Source organism: Chanodichthys erythropterus, chromosome 17 (genome assembly GCF_024489055.1).
Source record: "Chanodichthys erythropterus isolate Z2021 chromosome 17, ASM2448905v1, whole genome shotgun sequence".
Taxonomy (NCBI): domain Eukaryota; kingdom Metazoa; phylum Chordata; class Actinopteri; order Cypriniformes; family Xenocyprididae; genus Chanodichthys; species Chanodichthys erythropterus.
Genome location: NC_090237.1, coordinates 19,423,955 through 19,447,900, shown reverse-complemented (window position 1 = coordinate 19,447,900; position 23,946 = coordinate 19,423,955). Strand labels below are relative to the sequence as shown.

Genomic DNA, 23,946 nt, shown 5'->3' with positions numbered 1-23,946 from the left:
GCGTGTCCTTGTTATCTACCCATCATCTGGGTATCATCAGCAGTGGCTGGGTAATGCTCCCCTTCCCGAGAGCTGCCAAAGGCTGGGCAGATGGACAGGTGGAGATAGTGACCAAGAAGTGGCGCCACGGTTGCTTTTATCACCAGTCGTGCAGGCTCCAGCTCCTCTGACCCTACCGTCCACATGCTGCATTTTTAATCAGCCAGGTCATCCAATCTAGAAGCAAGACCAGAGCTGTCAATCACAAAGCCCTGCTCGCTGCGAGTCCTCACAGTTTGAGGGTAAAGGAACACACCCCGCCCATTTCTCAGATGACTGAGCCTGGGAACTGTCCACTACCAATGCCCCTCTGCTATCTCCAGCTCTCTTCCGCCATCTTTCTTTGTATTCTCTCCTCTTTAGAGTAGCCTTTTACAAAGTAATTACAAAGAAAACAACAGGCTGATAACATTAATGGCCAGCTAAGGCTTCTTTGTGCTTGATCCCTAAAGGAGGCGCATCACTTCCTGTGTAAAACTGAGAAGACCCCAGTGACGATCTTGTCAACGAAATTATTAATATTATGTTAAAAAATATATTTTTTTTAGTCAACGTTAATGCTGCCTTCACGTTCTATTGGAAATTTGAAAATTCCCACTTAACTTATAATCCACATTCAAGTTTTGAAATGGGATTGCATTCATGTGCAATTTTTACCTAGGAAACTATTATTTACGATAATTCCGAGAGCATGTGAAGGCAGCATAGCAAAGATGAGACCAAAAAGTGCATCATGAACAAAAATATGACAAGAAAAATTATATCACAAGTAAAGTGAATAAAAAAAATCTGTGCAAAAATGAACACTGGAAAATTTGTCAGCCGTTGCCATTTATGGCCAAAGGTGGCACGTTGTAACAATATAAAAAAAAATAGGAAAAAATAACATTGCAGGATATTAACCTATATTAACAAATCTAAAAAAGTGTTTCAAACAACCCAATCATAGTTAATGATGCCATGTTGATGTATGTCTTAAAGATGCAATGTGTACATTTTAGAAGGACCTATTGAAAGAAATGCACTATTGACTCACCACTAGATGGCGCTAAAATTTACACACTGCACCTTTAAAGGTGCAGTATGGAATATTGGCAGCTAGTGGTTGAAATGGGTACTGCAGTCCAAATTAAAAATATTGGAGAGGGTTGTTTCGTCCGCCCCCTCCTCCTCAGACTCTACGCTCACACGGGTTGCCAGTTTGAGGATACGCAACAGGAATGAGTGCAATGGACAATGGAAGGAGACGAGTCTTACAGTGTAAGTTGATGAGTTGATTTATCTGCATTTTAAAATGCCTCTGGTCAGAGTTATTTAGATGGATGCTGAGGCTTTTTAGGTGGGGTCTCTGACCTAGTTTGTTTGCTTCTTCTGTGGCTACAATACGCTGTGTCTTCCACCAAATAGCAACCCGGGTGTCCGATTACTAATTGGGTAAATGGCAGTTGGCGGGATCACACGGACCAAACCAAAAATAGACATTCCAAAACGGAACGCACATTTTAAAGTAGAATAACCGGCTGTAGGATTGTTTTTCAGAGAAACAAGTAAGTGAACTTAGCATGTTTCCTAAATCTCTGCAAACATATTATGGTATTTTTGTGATTTAGTACAGTAAAAAAATTACACCATAAATATATAAAATATTTTAATATCTGGATAATTTTGCAATTTTGAAGCTTGTTAATATTATATACTTTAATATTTTCATTACAAGTCAAAAACAAAAAACTGTGTAAAAATGAATATTGGAAAACCCTAAACCACACCGGATCAGCGGTTGCTGCTTGCGGCGCGGCACACTGCAGCGGGCAATCAAAGGTGGCACATCGTGGGCCGCCCAGCATACTGAGGGCTGGGGGCGATGGGCAAACATGACCACATGCATATGCACATAATATACTCTCCTGAGTATCAGGTCGGGGAGGTTCAGCTGTAACAGAAGTGCACGGGGCAAAGATCTCTGGCTTATTTTAATTAGACATTAACTTTAATGCACTGAGCAAGCTCATTATGCCTTTCTTTGCCTCTGGTGGACCGCATCCACACCGAGCCACTGCCACGACCGCTCACGCCCGGCTATTTCATCTCTCTGACACATGCATCCCGATTAGACCGACTTCTAGAAAATATTCTACCCGTTAGGCCTTGAGCACTTGGGCTGTAGTGGCAGAGAAGAAATGTGAAGCTTGGCCTGAAGGACCCAGACAGCTAATTACTCATTAATGTTTATGATTATCCAGCTAACGCAACAATGCTCACTTATTCAAGATATATTAGATGTGTGGTCATCCGTGAGCCTTCTGCCCTCAAGTTGCGTTCTCTTGCCTTTCATATGTCAACCCAAAGTGCTTGCGCTCTCTATGCACTTGTTATTAAATTACATGGGTTTAAAACCACACTAATTGGTTTAATCTGAACTTCGGGTTAATTTGGCGCTATGATGAGTTTGAGGGCACGGATGTACTACCGAGTGACAAAGGCCTGATTCACGACACCACCGGAGACAGAAAAGCGCTTCACAATCTGCTACGTCAAATGGAACGCTCTTATCTTCTGCAACCTTGTAAAAATGGGCAGAGTTTACCGTGCATGTTTCTTGTGTTGTGGTGCACCAATAAGGGCTAAAAACAATTGTTTCCAGTGAGACAGACGCACACACATATACTTACATCCAGCCAGGAGGTATTGATAGTACTGCACAAAGTCTGAGGCCAGCACCAAGGGGTGGTTGCTGTTGAAAGGTGGTTGTAGCTCATTCCACTGCGGTGTCCTACTCAAAACAAACACAGAAATCAATTTAGGAAGCGCATATCAAAGGGCCAGATGTATATAACAGTCTCCAGCTGAGCTATAATGGACTCAAACTCCAGCAGCCCAGCGGAACTTCCATTTCTCAAATCTCGTGTGGGCCGCACAGGCTATACAGCTCAGTACATGTAATCATTGAACATGTACAATCAGATCAGAAAGCCATTCTAAAAGCTACCCCTGCCTGTTTCCATTTTCTTCGCTCGGTCACAAGCATTATTGCATTACGACTGAGCTCAGCGTCTGGGTCGGTGACAAGCCGTGACGTTAATCATTTGCTTGCCCTCATTAAGGCACCACATAAGCTGTTTTATGTAAATGATATGTCTGCAGTGGGTCATGTCAGGTGCTTTTGTTGGACTGAAGGTGAAGTGTAAAAGCAGGTAAATAGGTGTGGTTCTGAAAGCCTCGGGGCAAGACCTGGCTAGATTCCAACAGGCTCTCGGACAGGTGTTCAGCTCCAAAGGCGTGTCGTCGCCTATCTTTTGCGCCGTGCTGATTGGTCGAGGCTCCAGCACATGCTCCACCAGGTTTCCATAGCAGCTCAGGATGTACAGCGATTCAACAACAGCCTGGCGAGACTGATCTAACAGGGAAGAAAAGTCAAATTCAAGTTTTTACAGATTAAGATTTTTTTAAGTGGTTTTTGTGGATTTTTGGGAACAGATTTTGATGTTCCATCTAATACCATTTAAAGAATCAAAGGAATAAACAAAAAGAGGATTCCAGAGCTTATAATAAATAATAAATGAATAAAATATAAAAATATATTAACTAAAATACAATTAAATATAATAAAAATAATATAAAACATTTAATTAAAAAAAAAAAAAAAAAATCACCAAAAATCACACCACTTAATTAAGTTTAAAAATTATGTATAAATAAAGCCCAAAATAAAATTCTCTTGCATTAAAGGTTGTAAGCCATGTCAAACCTTTCTCTCTCTTCATGTTGGGGTTGGTGATGAACCAAGAGCGGGAGGAGGCGAAGACTGCAGCCACGCAGAACTCCCCACCACTGGACTTACTGGGTGAGATTTGGGGAGGTGGCTTGGCTTTGCTACAAAAAAAAAAAAAAAAAAAAAAAATAGAGACAAAAGTGACAATAAGAACATAGAGAGTGAAAGTCTGCATTTGGGGAATGGTATCCAGAGTAAAAGAGGAAAAAAAATTAAGCCATGTCACTGACGAGAATAGAGACACAGTTGAGATGTACAGAATCAAGACAAGTTTTCCTGCATATGAATGATATCACTCAAAAGTTTTGAATGAAAATTGCACATCCACAAATAAAATACTGGGCTTGTAACCAACAACATAACACGCATTCATACTTCATGCAAGTAAAATAAATAAATAAATACAGACACATAGTTTACAGTAAAACAAATTTTCCAACAATTTAATAAATAAAAAGTTAATAAAATAAATTTTAAATACTTTTAAATTATTATTTTTTTTTTTTTACAGGACTGTAATTTCACTTTATCTGTATTGGGAGAAATATCCACTTTTAAGTTTTAATGAGCAAGTACAATTTCACCACAGTTGTCAAAACCAGAAAAACATGGCCTCACTAAACTGCAATCTGAGGTTGTTTTATATTTCTGTTTTGTGTGTATAATGATGTTGTTAAAGCTCAACACACACACACACACACACACTCCAGGAGTCTAGTCGGTACAGATACCACATAATGGCAGTCATTTTCTTATAAAGCTGCTTCAAATGGAGTCTTTTAAGTTGCTTTGGAAGGCCTCATTCCAGTCTTGGCATTTGAGAAAAATTATTAGGGCCTATTGAATTATTCTTTACGTCAGTAAGATTTTGAAGAAGCCAAGGAGAAAAAAGGGTCATGAGCTAAGAGATAAGGGCTCGCATATGGAATTCATCCTAGAACAGTAGCCATGTGGTATCATTGTCTGACTCCTGCACTAACCCGCACTGTAAAACCTGCCCTCTGTATCTCATACATACAATAGACTCCAAAAACACTGACTACTGGCTGTTTCACACAGAACCACACTCCAGATACCATCAGCCATACACGCATACACACTAAAATACACACAAATTGATGGGAATGGGAGCCAGCAAAATAAAATATTAGGGTTAACAATTTAATGCATTAAATTGTGATTGGACTGAGTAACTGACACTGCATTCCAAAAATGCATTACTCAATGCCCAAAACAGCAAGAACCTACAGCAAACCTTTGTAACATCTATTCAATATTTTTCTTCTGCCAGAATGTTACAATGTCTAAATTATCTTCACTTGGGGACTTCTCTATTCTCTTACATTTTTTTGATGCCAAGGACTCTTAAATACAAACACAAATGAATGCAGCCTAGGTGAGCATAAGAAACTTTTTCCAAAAACATTAAAAACGACCCCAAATGCTAGTGTATATATTTTTTTATATTTCTATTGTACTAAAGCCAAATCAAATAATTAAAATATCATTTGGAAAACATTATCTAAAATGTCAGACGTATAAACCAGAAGAGAAACATTTCGAATTTGTTTGTATAATGCTATTTAAAGTTATTTGCAGGCCCCAGACACAACCTATCAGTTTGAAAACCCTTGATATATGTGATTAATGCATCAGCATATTATGTAATTAATTCAATTCCAATCTGTAATCAAATGACAACCCTAGTCATTATGCACTAAAAGATCAGATAACTGCAAAACAAAACTGCCGATTGTAATGAAATTGTTGTAGACCGTGGAGTCTGGACTGGGAGTTAATGTGGATGAATTGTCCAGTGTTTGAACCGGGACTCCTCCAGCCTTGCATTACACTAATAGGTGTTGAGTGACCTGTTGCTGAGCTGCACTCTCACTCTGTCACTTCCCTTAAAACTGTCATCAAGTCGTAAATTACTCTCAGGACGAGGAGTGATGTTGACATCTTTGTTTAGCCGACACCAGGCGAGGATTGCTACTCGGGAAGGACTAAAGACAAAAAAGACAAAGTAAAGAAAAGCAGGGAGAGATATTGGCACATGTTTATTGGTGTTGGACTGAGGTGAACGAATAGCTAAATAGCTGAGCGGTGCGTGCTGCTGATGAGGAGATACGAGAGGTTTGTTAGTATATCTCCTTTGGCGATGCAGGCGTGAGCGTCTTGCTATCCGTCAGTGTAGAACAGGGGACACCGCACTAAACAAACACGCTCAGCCACCACAGGATTTGAAGAACAGAGTACAGTGAAGTGCATGTTTCCTTTTTTTCCCCCCCTTCTAATAAAACCAGGAATCCCAAGAGGGATAAAGAGGAGAGAAGACAGCAGACATTTTGATAACCTAAAATCTTTAGAAACGCCACTTCCTTTGCCCTGACCATCACTTAACGTAGAGAAAAACATTGAGTGTAGCGCAAAGACTCCTTCCTGCCCTACCGCTGAGTTCAAGGCAGTGAGGAAAGTGAATGAGCTTAGCAGTTTTCCAGTCTTGGATGCAGGTGAAAAGCTGGCTTTTTCAGGTTTGGGGAAGCTGATGCAGTTTCTTGAAAGGAAAACTGTAAAGGATGGGTGCACAGATGTTTTTAATAACAAAACCAAAACGACTTCGGTGTGACTAAACATTTATTCCTCTGAGATCACAGGCTGATGTCGTCCACCACAAATCTGAGAGGAAACTGTATCCTTTTCTGAGTGCTTTGCATAATAAATCTGGAAATATTCTTTAAAAGGTATATAATGTCATGCCAGTAATGATGATGAGACCAAAAACACTGCAAAGAACCAGTCTGAGCTAAAAGCCGGGGATAACTTTGAGCGCTCATCTGCTAGCGGTGCACTAAAGCTAGCCAACTATGGCAAGAGCTCTTTGAAGAGGCTTTGGTCAGAAGATGATTTGGTCAACATGTTCTTATTTGGGTGCACTTCACACTTGCATTGCATCTGAATTTCCTTGAAACGACCGCTGGAGTTGGTTTGTCTGTATATGAAATCACTTTTTTTTCCTTTGGGTCTCACTTAAAGTGGCTAGTATGACTCAAGCTGCAGTGATTCAGTGGGCCATTTGAGCGAACGGATTATTCTAAATAAATATTGGCATGGGGAGCGGCTTACACAAAAATGTATCTGAAAATCAATAAATTATGAAACTTAAACATATTTAGTGAGATGGAGGAGAAGGGAAGACAGACGTTACTAAACAGAAGCCAATTTCGTCTTCCCCCTATTGGCATTTCCCCTGCTGCTTCTAGAGTGTTTTTTTCCCCTCTCTCTCTCTAACTAATTCACTGAAAAGACTCCTTGCATGTCATTTCCACTTTTAATTTAACATATGAGGACTCTTGACGTGAGCTAATAGCTTTTCCTCAAGGGCATAATTCAATCTGTGATGTCCACCATCAAAGCCCTGCCACATTACAGTCTCGGCCACAGACGAGGCGCCATCAGGGGGAAGGCGGCCCCCGTTTGTTTTCAAACAAATGCGACGGCGCGCTTTAAACGGCAAGAAGGCGCACGGACCTCATTTTAACGTACTGTATGTGAGGACTTGCCGTGACAAGCTGACCATATGGTCGGTGTACATCAGGCAGCGGAGTCTGTGTTACAACGCTCATGAAAGGATAGTGCAGAATGCAGACATATCTCTCAACATCACATTTATTATCTCACAGCAGCTTTTCCTCGGACATGGCTCAGGCACATAGCCACGGTCCACACAAACCAAGGCAGCCATTTGGGAGGCCGGCATCAAACGCTAAAAGAGAAACAGAAATTTTTCCCCTCCATTTCCAACGTTCCAGCTCATTGGGATATCATTGAGGAAGGTGCCTGATTCGGCATGATTTCCGTTTTCCTTAGAGAGATGCTGGAAAATATGAGTTCCCCAGGTGTGAGTGCAGCTGTCTATGGTATTTACAAGCTGCCAGGTTTTGAGGTTTGGGATGGTTGTACTTCGTTCTTGGTTCTATGGTGTACAAGACACTTCTGTGAGTTTCAAAAATAAAGCAGAAAAAAAAAAAAACATGTTAAAGTTTCCATAACCTACATCAATCAAAACTTTTTCTCATATCCATTCTTTTCTTTTTCTTTTTAAATGTTGCCGATTCTATTTCTATGAGGAGTTTTTGAGAAAATAGAAGAATGAAAAGGAAAAATAGTTCTATAACCAAGATAGCTGAAAAAGTGGACAGTCACAGATGCACTCTATAGCATTATTTTCAACACTCTACAATGCGAGTAAATCACTCACATACGCGACAAAATTTCACGCAAGGCAACTACAAAATTTCTTTAATTGGCCAATGGCTAGTAAATTGTACGATTTCAGTCACCTGTGATTGAGTTAGAGGCAAAAAGTAAGTTTAGCGAAGACATAATTTCATTGCCTCTAGAGATTTATGCACCGTCGCTTGACTGAGAGCGTCCTCTGTCGCCTTCACACGCACACTCACTGTAAGAGAAAGAGAGGCTTTTTTTCCTTGAAAGTTTATAATTTGCACTTTTTTTTAGCAAGAACACGCAAAAGATAAGCCGCGTCTAACAGCACGTGAATACTGAACTGAGCTCTTTCACGTCTTCCGTTTGAACTGACAATTTCACACAAAATGATGTCAAAAGCATCCTAGTAAACATAGTCAGTTAAGTCTTAAGTGAACGTAAACAACAGTTGAGAAAGACAACGCATGTGTACAATATCAGTACAGTATACTGGATCCGTGCATTATGTCTTAAAGTGACAGGAGCCTAATATTCCTGCTGCTGTCTGTGTTTTTAATGTTAATCAAAAAACAGACACTGCAAAAAAAAAAAAAAAAAAAAAAAAAAAAAAAACACTGCTCTTGACTGAACTTTTGTAACTTTAATAAGGATTAATCTATATTTAATTTATACAATGAAGGCAATGCAGAGTTATTTTACATTTGATAACTTTATTTAGTTTCTGTACATAATCTACCTAATCTGTATCTATCTACTGTTAGATCTACCTGAAAAGGTCTGAAAAGCAGAGTTTAATTTGTATCTATTGTGTTTATTTGTGCTATTGCTTGTGGGTTGATTATTTGTTCTTATTTTATTACAGACTATTTACTTGTTTTTAATAGTGTTTGAAATTTATATTTTATATTATATTTACGTTGAGTTTTTTTTTTAAATTTTTTTATTTGCATTGTTCTTGCATTCCATGTAAAAAGTATGGGGAGTAAAATAAAAAATTTACTAGCCAATGGTGACTATTGAGGGATGCTCTTGTTCAGTCCACTAATTAATTAAATTCAATTTACTTTAATTTATATGTCTTCTGAGCTGTTTATAATTGAAATCTTATGTTCTGCCATTTGAGCTGACATTTTCCATCTTTTTTTTTTTTTTTTTTTTGCGTGGGAGTGGTCTGTTTTGGAACACTTGATGATTCCCTTAATACATCCATGTGATATTAAGCACACTGTTCACTTCTCTAAAAGGAAAAACTAATTAGAATTTATTACAACAACTAAAATCAATCATATGTTTCCGATGAAATGTGTTGTGTCCCACATTAATGTGCCTAACCCAGTCAAGAGGAAGCTATGGGGAATATTAAGATTTATCATGTTAATGATAAAGCTTTGAAACGCATACGTCCTCAGAGATCACAGTAGAGCAGTACAGGAAAAAGATCAAATTAAAATTCATGTGAAGATACCACAACAAAAGCTGAAACCTAAGCCACAGGAAGGACAGCAGCACATGTGATTCTTTTTTTTTTTTTTTTTTTTTTTTTTTGAAGGGGTGGGTTGGGGGGGTCCATTTTGCTGAGATTCAATCTTTGAACCATTAAAAGATAAAGATATATATATACACACACACACACACACACAGTGGGTACGGAAAGTATTCAGACCCCCTTAAATTTTTCACTCTTTGTTATATTGCAGCCATTTGCTAAAATCATTTAAGTTCATTTTTTTTCCTCAATGTACACACAGCACCCCATATTGACAGAAAAACACAGAATTGTTGACATTTTTGCAGATTTATTAAAAAAGAAAAACTCCTAAGTATTCAGACCCTTTGCTCAGTATTTAGTAGAAGCACCCTTTTGATCTAATACTGCCATGAGTCTTTTTGGGAAAGATGCAACAAGTTGTTCACACCTTTCTCCTCTGCAGATCCTCTCCAGGTCTGTCAGGTTGGTGGACAGATATTTTTAGGTCTCTCCAGAGATGCTCAATTTGGTTTAAGTCAGGGCTCTGGCTGGGCCATTCAAGAACAGTCACGGAGTTGTTGTGAAGCCACTCCTTTGTTATTTTAGCTGTGTGCTTAGGGTCATTGTCTTGTTGGAAGGTAAACCTTCAGCCCAGTCTGAGGTCCTGAGCACTCTGGAGAAGGTTTTCATCCAGGATATCCCTGTACTTGGCCGCATTCATCTTTCCCTCGATTGCAACCAGTCGTCCTGTCTCTGCAGCTGAAAAACACCCCCACAGCATGATGCTGCCACCACCATGCTTCACTGTTGGGACTGTATTGGGCAGGTGATGAGCAGTACCTGGTTTTCTCCACACATACCGCTTAGAATTAAGGCCAAAATGTATCTATCTTGGTCTCATCAGACCAGAGAATCTTATTTCTCATCCATCTTGGCAAACTCCATGTGGGCTTTTATGTGTCTTGCGCTGAGGAGAGGCTTCCGTCTGGCCACTCTGCCATAAAGCCCCGACTGGTGGAGGGCTGCAGTGATGGTTGACTTTCTACAACTTTCTCCCATCTCCCGACTGCATCTCTGGAGCTCAGCCACAGTGATCTTTAGGTTATTCTTTACCTCTCTCACCAAGGCTCTTCTCCCCCGATAGCTCAGTTTGTCCGGACAGCCAGCTCTAGGAAGGGTTCTGGTCATCCCAAACGTCTTCCATTTAAGGATTATGGAGGCCACTGTGCTCTTAGGAACCTTAAGTGCAGCAGAATTTTTTTGTAACCTTGGCCAGATCTGTGCCTTGCCACAATTCTGTCTCTGAGCTCTTCAGGCAGTTCCTTTGACCTCATGATTCTCATTTGCTCTGACATGCACTGTGAGCTGTAAGGTATTATATAGACCAGTGTGTGGCTTTCCTAATCAAGTCCAATCAGTATAATCAAACACAGCTGGACTCAAATGAAGGTGTAGAACCATCTCAAGGATGATCAGAAGAAATGGACAGCACCTTAGTTAAATATATGAGTGTCACAGCAAAGGGTCTGAATACTTAGGACCATGTGATCTTTCAGTTTTTCTTTTTTAATAAATCTGCAAAAATGTCAACAATTCTGTGTTTTTCTGTCAATATGGGGTGCTGTGTGTACATTAATGAGGAAAAATCATTAAAAACTCTGAAATACAACTAAGAGTGAAAAATTTAAGGGGGTCTGAATACTTTCTGTAACCACTGTGTGTGTGTGTGTGTGTGTATGTGTGTATATATATATGTATATATATATATATATATATATATATATATATATATATATATATATATATATATATATATATATATATATATATATATATATATATATATATAGAGCACTGGTTTAATCCATACCTGCAAATACCTTAATTATTTTCAGCAAAATGATGCATTGCTTTCATAATAATCGCCCCCTTTTGACAGCAAAGTAACTTTCTGAGTTAGTATCTAATAAAAACCTTCGTGTTTTCTCCATATACACTCAAGCCAATGATTATACATTGTCCAAATAAAACTGTCATATCAAATTAAAGGATGAAGAAGATGAATGACTGCAACTGCATAGCACACATTTGACTCAACCATCCACGAGAGCTGTGTGCGGCGCACCAATACTTTTTTCACCCTTATTCCAAATGTCACCAGCCAATAAAATCATAACGACAGCAATATGAATGTGAACACAAAGGCATTTTTGAATAAACAACCTCTGTCTTCTGTTTGGAAAAAACAAAGCAGGAAAAGAAAGGATCACTTTGAAGAGAAGGTTCGTTTAAACCGCAGGACGGGCTGACAAACAGAGCTCTGATATTGCCTAATGTAGCAAAACACAATATTTTGAGATGAACTCTAGAACAAAAACTCCTTCCCATGAATTCAATGACACCGACTAACTTGACCTAAATGCCAAGCTGATGTCTTAGATGATATACGTATGACCAACAAAATACATCAATATCACTAACATTCCCCTCACAGTGGCCTTTCTGAAGAATATAGCTATTCAACAGGCAACATTTTCAATTAAAACAAATTAGGTTAGCAATTAAAAAAACAATACACAAAAGCCAAACAGCAAATCCACATACAGAAATGGAACAAAAAAAAAAAGAAAAGTACAATAAAAAACACATCTCTCGGTTCTTCCCACAGCGTGCTAGAATAAACTAAAGAAACGAAAAACAGGAAAAAATTCTTGGAAACAAATGAAAGATGGAATGAACGCAATCATTTGCTGAAACGTGGACAAAGCATGCTGGGAGTGAATTGGAAAAACTCACCATGGAGTTTTAATGGAAAAACATCCAGCCCCAAAGAGGTAGGGTCTTCATGAAGGGACAGATACACAGAGATAGATGGGAAAAGCATTATTATTGATTTGACTGGGCAAACAGTTTACCATTTTATGATACCATAAAATAGTGGATTTTAACATTTTTTACATTTTTTACATTTTTTAACTTCATTGGTGGTATTTAGGATGGACATGGGAGACATGAGGTCAGTTTCTTCCAGTCCGACAGTTCAATAGAAGTTCAATAGTGGTTTAATTGAAGTAAGATGCTGTGAGAGATGTTGTTTTATGCTGAAGGGTTAGTAGAAAGGAGAAGTGGATCCCTGATCTACAGCCAGAGCAATGGATGACCGTAAACATTTTACAGCCAATAGTGTTTCCCAAAAGCAATAAAAAGGACATGAAATCCAACTCTGGCAGAAGTCATCGCACACTCTGCGGCCCTTTGGATGAGTTTACTATTCAGTAGGGGTGAATCACTGTCTGCAAAACAAAACCTCACAGTTTTACGCAGACACTGAATCTTTCTCATTGGCAAACTTCTATCATGAAGAATTTTCCAGATCAAACAAATCATGGCGAGAGAGATGAGTGATGGTCAGGCTAAAGTTTAGCTTATAATTGCCATTGTGTTTGACATTCCCAATAATGAATGAATCATATTCGCACACAGTGCTTAAGATACACAAACATCATGGGCCGAGCAAAACAATCAAATTGGCAGGTTGCTTAGTTGCATCTCAAGTGGCGCAGTACAACCCTCGAGTGAGACACTTCAGCTGAATGGACTCAGCAAATATCCAGCTGTGAAAATGGATGGACGCCAATGCTAAATGAATACGTTTCCAGGGAGATGGAAACATGTTAAACCTGGGTTTGTTTAGCTGCATTGATGATCAGTATGGCAACTGTGAGATATAAAATGCCTATAAAAGATTACGGGACACATCTGCATTGAAATAAGTAGGACAACACCATACTATCCATCTATCACATGACACGCTGATGCACTTCTACTAATATCAGACCTGACTGCAAACCATAACAATGACATACAAAGCAAGTGAAAAAGCAGATTTCATCCAAATCCGTAGAGAGCTATGAGGGTCTTTATTCGTGAGAAATGTTTACAAGGAAAGATGCCTGTTAACAGGAAGCAAGAAGCCACATAATGACAGCCAGTGATCGTCGAGGGCAACAACCCCACTTCAGCAGAATAATCTTTCACACGTTTATCTCTCTGCGAGCCTAATGCTGCACTTCCAAAGGCATTAAAATGAGGTGATCTGAGCAAAAGCTTTACGCCGTGACATGTCACATGGCTGGATATTCGTACGGTCATTACGGCACTATGAGACAATGGCCCAAAAGCAGCTCAATTCACGTATTACACTAAGCCTACTACATCCGTAAGGTTAGACCCAGCCATCCAGCAACATATACATTCATACTCTGCTGTATGAGAGAAGCTCTGCTGTATTTTGTCACTAATATAAGAAAGAATATATATTATTTTCCCTCTTAAGTGATTTATAATACATTTAATTTTTATTTTATATATACATTTTAAGGAAAAAGAAACTTTTTTTCCTTTTTTCTTTTTCTCCTTTGGGATCCCGTTCAAAAGTTTGGGATTGGTAAGATTTTTAATGTCTTTAAAAGAAGTTTCGTCTGCTCACCAAGGCTGCATTTATTTAATTAAAAATACAGTAAAATCAGTAATATTGTGAAATATTATTTCAATTTAAAATAACTGTTTTCTATTTGAAAATATTTGAAAATGTAATTTATTCTTGTGTTGGCAAAGCTGAATTTTCAGCATCATTACTCCAGTCTCCAGTGTCACATGATCCTTCAGAAATCATTCTAATGTGATGATTTGCTGCTCAAGAAATATTTATTGTGTACAGATGTACAAAATATTTGTGTACAATATTTTTTTCAGGATTCTTTGATGAATAGAAAGTTCAAAAGAACAGCATTTGTTTGAAATATAATCTTTTGTTACATTTTAAATGTCTTTACTGTCACTTTTGATCGATTTAATGCATCCTTGCTGAAAAAAAAATTATTAATTTCTTTAAATTCTTCTCAAAAAAATAAAAATAAATATTCTTACTGACCCCAAACTTTTGAATGGATGTGTATGTTACAAAAGCTTTGTATTTCAGATAAATGCTGTTCTTTTGAACGTTCTATACATCAAAGAATCCTGAAAAAAAGTATACAACTGTTTTTAACATTGATAATAATAATAAATTAGCAAATCATCATATTAAAATGATTTCTGAAGGATCAAGTGACACTGAAGACTGGAGAAATGATGTTGAAAATTCAGCTTTTCCAACACAAATAAATTTCATTTTATATTATATTCCAATAGAAAAGAGTTATTTTAAATTGTAATAATATTTCACAATATCACTGTTTTTAAAAATCTTACCGATCCCAAACTTTTGAGCGGTAGTGTATATTTCACAATATAACTGTTTTTGATTTTAGTGGTCTTATTTTGTAATGTTGATTATTGTTTATATATATATATATATATATATATATATATATATATATATATATATATATATATATATATATATATATATATATATATAAGGCAACAGTCAATGAGACTTTTATGAGATTGGGTTTTAATAAATACTATGTCAGTATAAACCTACAAATATATTATAGTATTGGTTGTTTGTTGGTCTGTCATGCATCTGTCATGACCGAAACACCACTAGCATCAGTGGGATTGTCATCCTTTTAGCACCTTCTCTACAGTCTTACTATACTAATATATGGGTAAACATGGTCTAAAAATGGTACTGAGCTGGCTGATGAAGGAGGAGGAGGAAGTAAAGAACAAAAGGAGGTTACTCAGTAGAAAGGTTACTCATCACTTAACAGACACATGAAAAGGGGGCGATGAAGTCATCAGTACTGATATCAGACCTCACTGTGCTGGCTGATTTGACAGTTGAAATCAGGAGAACAGCTGAAGTGTTTCACAGAAAAAGAAGGTCACACAGTGACACAGCTCCTGGAACGGCAAAGTACATTAACACAGTGCAAGACTCACATTGCCATCTCATCCAGACACTTCTCATGCTTACAAAACAAGTGTTTTTTTTTTTTTTGCGAGTAAAGTATTAGTTGAAAGTTAATACTGAACTACGCTGGAATAAAAGATCTAAAAGTCAGTAGTTAGAACTGTGGCCTACATGTTCCAGACATGGTGCTTATGTGAAAGTCATGAGGTTTGAATCAGAATTAGTCATGTCCTAGCACCATTTGTTCTTTCTTGTGTACAGACTGAAAAATAAACTTGATTAGCAGCATAGACATTAAAAATCACCATCAAGGCAAACAAGCATTAAGGCACTGAAGTTTTATATTAAAGTATTTAACATAAAAAAAAGGTCTGAAACGCTCAAAGCAAGCATGTCGCAAGTACACAAGAATGAGAATATGCAGTCTGAACAAAGAACTCAATTCTTTTAAGTGAATCAAAAACAGTGTTGTTATTGTTAACAAACTAGTAAAAATCATTTTCGTTCAATGAAATAAAGCTGAAAATAAAACAGGGTATCTGGCGGGTTTTTAGGACCTTTTCTAAGGCCTGCACAGATAAAACGAAAGCAGTATGAGCGGGGTAGAGCACTGTCTATACTATGGTAACATACAAACCCATTAAAGGACTCTATAAACTACAATTTAAACAAAAGTTCAAATACAGGTTTGGACAAAGAAAGTTTCATAAAATGATAAACCTCACATTTTTCAGCCTTTACACCATTTTTAAAGAAAAAGGATTAGTCAAAAGTATAAATGATTATATTTATAATCTGATGACTGCGCATTTGCTTATTTTCGATCCATGGGTTAACAATTCATGTATGCTGCATGAAAATATCGATTTTTGCAGTTGTGCAAAATAAAAGACACAATGAATAAAAATGTATATTCACTCTCTGACAGTAGGTGGCGCATATGGGTAAGCACTACATACGACTGTATATGTATATATGCGTTAAGCTTGTATACAACGCATCTGTGCTTATTAGAAGGGCGATTTTCTCTGAAAGGTGACGAGTTTGCAGGTGATATACGTAAACACCATAAGGTAAACAATGTCATAATCCATCAACAGTAGATCATAAGCAATCACCAATAGCTTGCCGTAAATCTGTGGTATTCATTGATTGCGAACAGCATGAACCAGTAGAACGTGCAACAGCGCATGTATTTACTATGTAACGTGCAGCGCTCACATTTGTTTAAACCATCACGTTTTGAAGTAAAAAAAAAACAAACACATTAAGCAAGGAAGACATAAACATCTTGGATGACGTGGGGGTGAGTAAATTATCAGGAAATTTTAATTCTTAAGTAAACTAAACCTTTAAGACATTTGTGGCAAGGATTGTTTCAACCTGCTTTCCTCCTGCACCAGCCCGCTTGATTCACTAAATGTCTAGTTGCATTATTACAAGAGACCATGTCTGTAAAGAGGACGATCTCCCATGTGGTAGCCAGGTCATTTGCCATTCACCAGCCACAGCTCTGAGTGCTGCACATCTGAGTGTAGGGTTTTTTGGGCATGTTGATGGGCAAGGAGAATATGAGCAGAGACAGGTGGGTACAGCTGACTGACTGACATATACATAGACGCACAACACGGTTCAGCACAACATAGGACGTCTCTTGTCTGCCGCCACATATGCTAGCCTCAGCTAAGGAGATAAAGACAAAGGATGAAAAGGGACAGGACACTACTGTGATGTCTACTATGTCACAATGTACAGCCTCAGACTTAGCAAGTCTGTAGAAAAGGCAGTTTCAATAAGGACTAAGAGCATATAAGGTCTCCAAAGCAAGAAACTAAACCATAGGCAAAGCTGAATTATTCAAACTTCAAACTAATGCACTCTTGACGACTCTTCAATTCAAAACTAGATGAGTGAGAGCCCTTAAAACAACCTCAGTGCAAAGTGTTCTGCATGACAATGAGCTTCAGGGCCTTGTATAAATCTGCCTATTTAAAGTTGACCCGATGTGCCACTGTTTCGTTAGCGAATTTCCCATTCAAACTTTGCATTTAAATAAAAATAAACAATTGGAATAAGCCATAATTATGTTTAGTCAGTATGTAAATGCACACTGCAGTCATTGATATAGCAACCAGTCTTTACCGGCGTGTTCAAGTTACATGGAGAGCAACCGCATGCTGCGTCCAGTGATTGTAATACATCTGGCTTAGGAACTAACGACCGACTACAGCAAAGATCTATTTGTGGGAGAATGCAGGTTTGCATGTTTGTGTAAATTCAGGCAATCCTCTGGCAAATGACGGTTTGATGACACTTAAGAGTTTATGCAAACTCATGCTATGTTTCAAATCTCCAACAGAGTTCTCACAAATGAGAAATGCTATCGCCAGCAATGGCTGCAGCATCAATGATCTTTACATGTCCAGTGACTTACAACAATTATATTCCATTAACGTGCTTGAGAATTGACAATGTAGCCTGGTCTGCAACATAAGCTAACTGTTTATAACCCATCTAACAGATGACACAAATTTGTGCCTTAATATGACAACATAATTTCTATTAAGAGCTCTTCTTGGTTTAAAGTCACAACACACCAAATGACAAAGATAATAGGTGATTGTAACCAAAAGCAAGTAGCAGATTCTTGAGACTGACTGAGATTATATTTTTCGATTTGATGATTTCTCTTGCACTTCAGTTGGAATTCAATTATAAATCATGATTTGTTAAGTAAAATAACATTAAAATATCTATACCCAACACCTTTAAGTGCTGAATAGTGTGCAGAAACCCACCCAGTGCGCTTGGTGATGGTGCCCAAGGTCATCGGTTGCTTGATCTGAGCCAGTGGTAGCACGACCGTCAAACTGGGTAATGGAGACAGGCGTGGGTTACCCATGTTGTTGTTGGTGAAGTTGTTATAGGATTCTTGACTGGTGAGTTTGGCTGTGAAAGAGAAAGAAAAATTAAAGAAATGTGAGTTTATAATTCTATAGGTCACATACATAATGACTAAGATTTTTTTGTTGTTGTTGAAGAAGAAATAAATTGTTTTATTCAGCAAGGATGCATTAAATTGATCAATAAATACAGTAAAAACATTTATATTTTTAAACAAGATTCCCATTTCAAATTAAAAGCTGTTGTCAGACTCACATAATAATAACATTAAGCAGTACAGTTTTCAACATTGATAGTAATAATAAAAAAATCTTTCTTGAGCACCAAATCAGCATACAAGAATAATTTCTAAAGGATCACGTGACACTGAAGACTGAAGTAATGGAGAGTAAGAGTAATGGCTGCTGAAAATTCAGCTTTGTCAAATATAAAATATATTTTAGTTATTTAAACTGTAACAATATTTCACAATATTACCCTTCTAACTGTATTTTTGATAAATGTGACCTTGGTGATCATGTTAAGTTACTTCTTTCAAAAACATTAAATCAGCAGCCTATTTTAAAGGGATAGTTCACCCAAAACTGAAAATTCTGTCATCATTTACTTGCCCTCAACTCAAGGTGTGTTCTGCAGAACATAAAAGAAGATAGAATTTTAGAAATTATGACAAAATTTCCATTTTTGGGTGAACTGTCCCTTTAAGTCCTAACTGATATGTTGCATCCACCTTATTTTGCAATGTGGAATTGTGCTACTTTTTCGTGAATGAGTGAGACTTCCAATTAATTCACTATAGGTAAATACCTAAAATAATAACAATACCTAGAATAATAACAAAGTGCAGTAAATGGTAAAACTATGTGTGCTATAAACCAGTTTGATTATAATTACAACAATACCTTAAAATATTATGCTAAGAAAAAAAGTTTGCAATATCAAGCAGCATAACGAGCTGTTTTTAATTAAAAGTGGATGATGCCGCAAACCAAACCAATTCAAGTTACAAATGGCAGCACCCACTCTTGCGTATAAGAAGAGTTTATAAAAAATAAAAAACGCCTAGTGCTCAAAACAGCATTCCAGTTGTGCTAAAATACACGATTAATTCATAATAGAGCATGTTCTCCTCAGGGAAACAAACACAACAGATAAAAGGTTTCTACAGCTCTCCCCCCAATTATCCACTTTTCATCAGTTTTCGTTTGTTTTTGTGTTGCTTTTCAATCCAAATGATACATGCTTCAATTTGATCCACGCTTTCACACCACAAAAAAAAAAAAAAAAAAAAACCTATTTAGTGCACATGCATGCTGCACAAATATTCCACACAAAATTGCTTCTTTTCAATTTTTTTAACTCCATTATATGTTCCCTTTCAAAACATAATATTTCAGACCAGCCCAATAATCTCAGCAAAGATTTTCCTTGCTTCCATTGTAATATCTCCAGGAAGGGGGTATTCAGGGGCTCAGAGAAATACCTGAGACACAAAACAATGATTATCTGAGGGCAAAAGCGCTGAGAGCGGCCGTGCCACAGTGTTGGAGGGGTTTTAGATCATTAGCCAGCCTCTCTGTGTCTCTCTAATACCCAGAAACGTTGTCTTTGTGCTTATCCAAAGAGAGACCATTTAGGCCTCATGGCCCTCAATAAAGGCCTGCTTTGGCTGGAGACATTACACAAACCCCTGCGCCATTCCACACAGGGCCCGGATCTCAAGGGCCCTTCACATTTCAAAACCACTACACCCCAAGCGCAGCCACCTTTTGTGCGCAAGAGCAGCAGAAAAGAAAAGGAATTTGAACAGGAAGCAGCCTGAAAACCCATAATGGTGCTTCTGATGGACAAAGACGAGGAGTAGAGGAAGAAAAATCTTAATGAATTTAGCATCTTTCCATGAAGGACACACTCAGTCTCTGCAAACTTTTTAACCCCCACTAAATCAAAACCCAACTCGCCCATGGACAAGCACGCAAACAGCGTCACGGCGGCAAAGCTTAAGCCCTCAAAAAAGCAGACGCCTCGCACGAGATGATGTGAAACTCAGCCACTGAATGACGCAAACCCGAGTGTGGCAGGTTTGGCCGGAACCCTCAAGAATGGCGAGAGAGGCAAGGCGCCTGGCTAGTCAAAACTATACTGCTTATGGAGTTGTCATTTGATTAATGACTCATGTGTGATGGCCTGCGCAGTGATACATGACAAGCCAATGGAAAGGAGATCCATCAATGCAAATCCACAGCCATCGCAGGCCTAATTCCAAGAGGCCGGCCGGGTCACCCTCTGTCACCTGACCCTTCTGTTCAAGCTCACTCCGCTCCATTTGCATTTTCTTCTAATGGCACAGACCTGGCCGCCCTGTCACTGATATCTTGTTTTTCTCCCCCAAGCTGTTCTATTTGCATCTAATAAAGCAATGAACACAAGCGATCCATCTAAACTGCCGCTTTACATTCGTTATTTGGTTGATTTGCACACAAAAAGCTAAAAACAACAACATTCCTATGCAAACATCATCCCATTTTAATCACATCAACACCAGAGTGAATTAAAAAAACACAACCTCGATGGGCGGACAATCCTGGGGACAAAATATCGCACGGTGTTCCAAAGTGTCAGCCATTGAGAAATCGCTGGGCTTTAGAAGCATCTGCGGAAGATCTGGATTCCTAGAAAAAAGTCATACTCTCTCGGTTTGGGAATACTTTGATATATTCCGTTTCACCCATTCATGTCTTTCGTGCTCGTTCAGGTTTCCCAGACATGCTCCTGTAAGAGCGTAGTTCACAGGAGGTAGGGATTAGGATGGAAGGGGAGGAGGGGAAAAAGAGGGATGAGTGGAGAGGAAAAGGAACAATGGCGGTACCGCCGCACTCAGGGGGACGGCGCTGTCATGTCAAGTCTGCCTGTGCCAATTCCCAGAGCTATCATTATTAAAATACACACTTTCAAAGGAGGAGTACTACAAGTGGAAGAGGGAGCAAAAAAAAATAAGAAAAGTAAGTAAAAGGAGAGGCCAGAAAGTGCCGGATAAAAGCAATCCCGGTGGACAAAGTGAAAACAAATTAAAAGAACCATTATAAAACACAGATGCTGCAAAGAAAATAAACTTCACAAGATTTACTGTTTTCAGAAGAAATCAGACATTGGTGGAAAAGCCATTTCTGGTTGCCTCTGCTTTTACAGTATCTGCTCACTGCTATTTTCAGGCTTGCAGTGGGGTCAAGCCAGCCTATGTGAAAATGGCCAACTGCCAGTCTTTTCCCTAACCGCCAGAGAATGAGAGTGCTTTTAAAGTGACAGCGGAGCTTTTTTATTCCCTGCAAAGTTTTTGGGTTGTACGGCATCCGCTTTAATGAGCAGAAACATTATATGAAACTTCCTGACTATTACCAGACATTGTGCCGTACAAGTATTTTCACCGTAAGTCTTCAAACTGCATTATAAAATGAACGTTTTCCGTCCCCCCTCATTCCATGTGCTGATTTCACTGCTGAATTCACTGTATGATTACAGGCCATTACATCATGACAACAATTATTCACTGCTGTATAATAGCAATATACACAATTATCAAAGAAAAAGCGAAGCATTAAAGTGTGCAATTTATAAAACAAACTACATCCGAACGAGGCTGTCTGAAATCAGATCCAATAGTTTACAACATGTCAGTATTTACAGCTCATCAGAGGAGCACCTTGGTGACAGTGGGAATCTACACTCTTCTGTGGCTCAGATAACAACCTTACTGAAACCATATGTGAGCAAGTTTGTTTGCAAGGCAGTGTGTGTGTGTGTGTGTGTGTGTGTGTGTGTGTGTGTGTGTGTGTGTGTGTGTGTGTGTGTGTGTGTGTGTGTGTGTGTGTGAGAGGATGTTTCACCTCAGATGAGCAGACTTTGCAAACGGTGCATGAGAAGATGAACAGGAAGGCATCCGCAGACTCAATCAATGCACCTCGGCATGTGGCTCTGATCAGGAGCACGTAATCTGATCATGTCAATTTACTTATGGGTAAGTGGGAACCGTATTCTCTCCTCCCAGTCATGAACGCTGCAGTGTCATTTCAAACATGTCTAAATGAAACCCTATGCTGGTCTGTCCGAGAGAGAGGAAAAATAAAAGAATAGTTTCAGTGAATAAGTTCAATTCAAAGGGGCAGGATGTCAATCAACTCGCTTCCTGATAGGGTCATAACAGCTATAGACATTAGACCGTGTTCAGATTGGTGATTGACGAATATGGTTACGATGGTTGATTCTAAAATTGTTCAATTTAGTGCTGCTCAATCTTGAAAATGTGGATAAGAATTATTAATATCAGTCATAAGAAGAACTGTGAAATTCGAAATATCCAAAAAAAGCAAAGAAGTCTTAGAAGTTGGCTATAAAGCCTGTAAATAATGAAGGTAACCCAATTCCTGTGTGTGGAAGAGGAAACCCAAAAATGTGAATGACTACACCAAGAAACTGATTAATGACCATTTTAAAAAATTCAAATATTAATAAAAAAAAATAAAAAATAAAAAAATAAAAAATATACACATATAGATATATATATATATAAATACATACATATATACATGTTATATATATATATATATATATATATATATATATATATATATATATATATACATATACATATATATGCACACAGACACACACATTTAAAAAAAATATATATATATTCTGCTATTCAAATTATTAAAACGATTTAATAAAAAATAAAAGAGCAGCGCATGCTACAACAGCTGAAAAGGAAATATAGCAGAATTTCCTGTTTCTTGTGCCTGTGCCATAAATGTGTTAAACAGCACTGACAAATGATGTTTCCTTTAATAAATATTTTTAAAATTTGTTCTAGCCTAGAAATGTCAATAATCAAAATTTCTTCATCAAAAAGCAAAAGCTCAAAAGCTCTATTCCATTTCCAAGGAACACAAAAAACGGTCATCTTAACCTTCCTAGACCAAGCACTATGTTTAAACTCATTAATGTAATTAAAATATCTTGTATCAAACCATAACATCAACCCTGCAGAATTTCTAAAGTTCATAATTACATCCAAAATTACAAACTAAAGGTGGTTTTGACTGGTAGAACCCTGAAAAGAGTCTGCATAAAATAATATCAAAGCATCTACAATAAGAAATTAAAAACCAGACATTTCATAATTACTGGTCTTGATTTGACAATATGGCAAAAACATGCATATCCAACAGCTGTTTCAGCCACAAAATAGGCAATTTAATCCACGTATTTGCTTATCATAAAATTATATTGTGCAAACACAAACATATCAGTGTTTTCATTTCCTCAGTGCAATTTGTGGTTTTGGTCTAAGTTACACCTTAAAAAGGAGCCTGACAAAAATATTTAGTCCATGTAAAAGTACTCAACCATGAAAGAACATCTTAAAGGCACAATATTATACTATATATATTCTAGACTAATATTTCAAAGAATCAAATCTGACTTGCTGACAGCAAGAGGAGGAATGCTGCACTGCATCATGGTACAGAGAAACTTTCACTGTGGGACAGTGCAGGGTCTCAGGTCATGAGAAGTGTCAAAATCACATTTCCTCACAGTGGGAAAGGGCAGCATATCATCATGGCTCACTATGACTGATAAAGACACACCAGCCCACAAGAAAAGTTTTCGCAT

The 23,946-nt window shown here is 37.9% G+C and overlaps 1 protein-coding gene across 9 annotated transcripts in view; it reads right to left on the bottom strand.

Moving 5' to 3' along the window:
- bcas3 (BCAS3 microtubule associated cell migration factor) overlaps positions 1-23,946 on the bottom strand; it is a 256,386-nt gene that overhangs the window by 165,462 nt on the left and 66,978 nt on the right. For all 9 annotated transcript variants that reach the window (XR_010892170.1, XM_067365260.1, XM_067365262.1 and 6 more), the window contains exons 16-19: positions 18,171-18,321; positions 3,788-3,912; positions 3,271-3,436; positions 2,712-2,812 (exon numbers count right to left, since the gene is read on the bottom strand). Coding sequence is in view for 8 of the 9 variants with exons in the window: in XM_067365260.1 (XP_067221361.1) it covers positions 2,712-2,812; positions 3,271-3,436; positions 3,788-3,912; positions 18,171-18,321 (543 nt within the window). In the remaining variant the exon portion in view is untranslated. The remainder of the gene's footprint in view (positions 1-2,711; positions 2,813-3,270; positions 3,437-3,787; positions 3,913-18,170; positions 18,322-23,946) is intronic.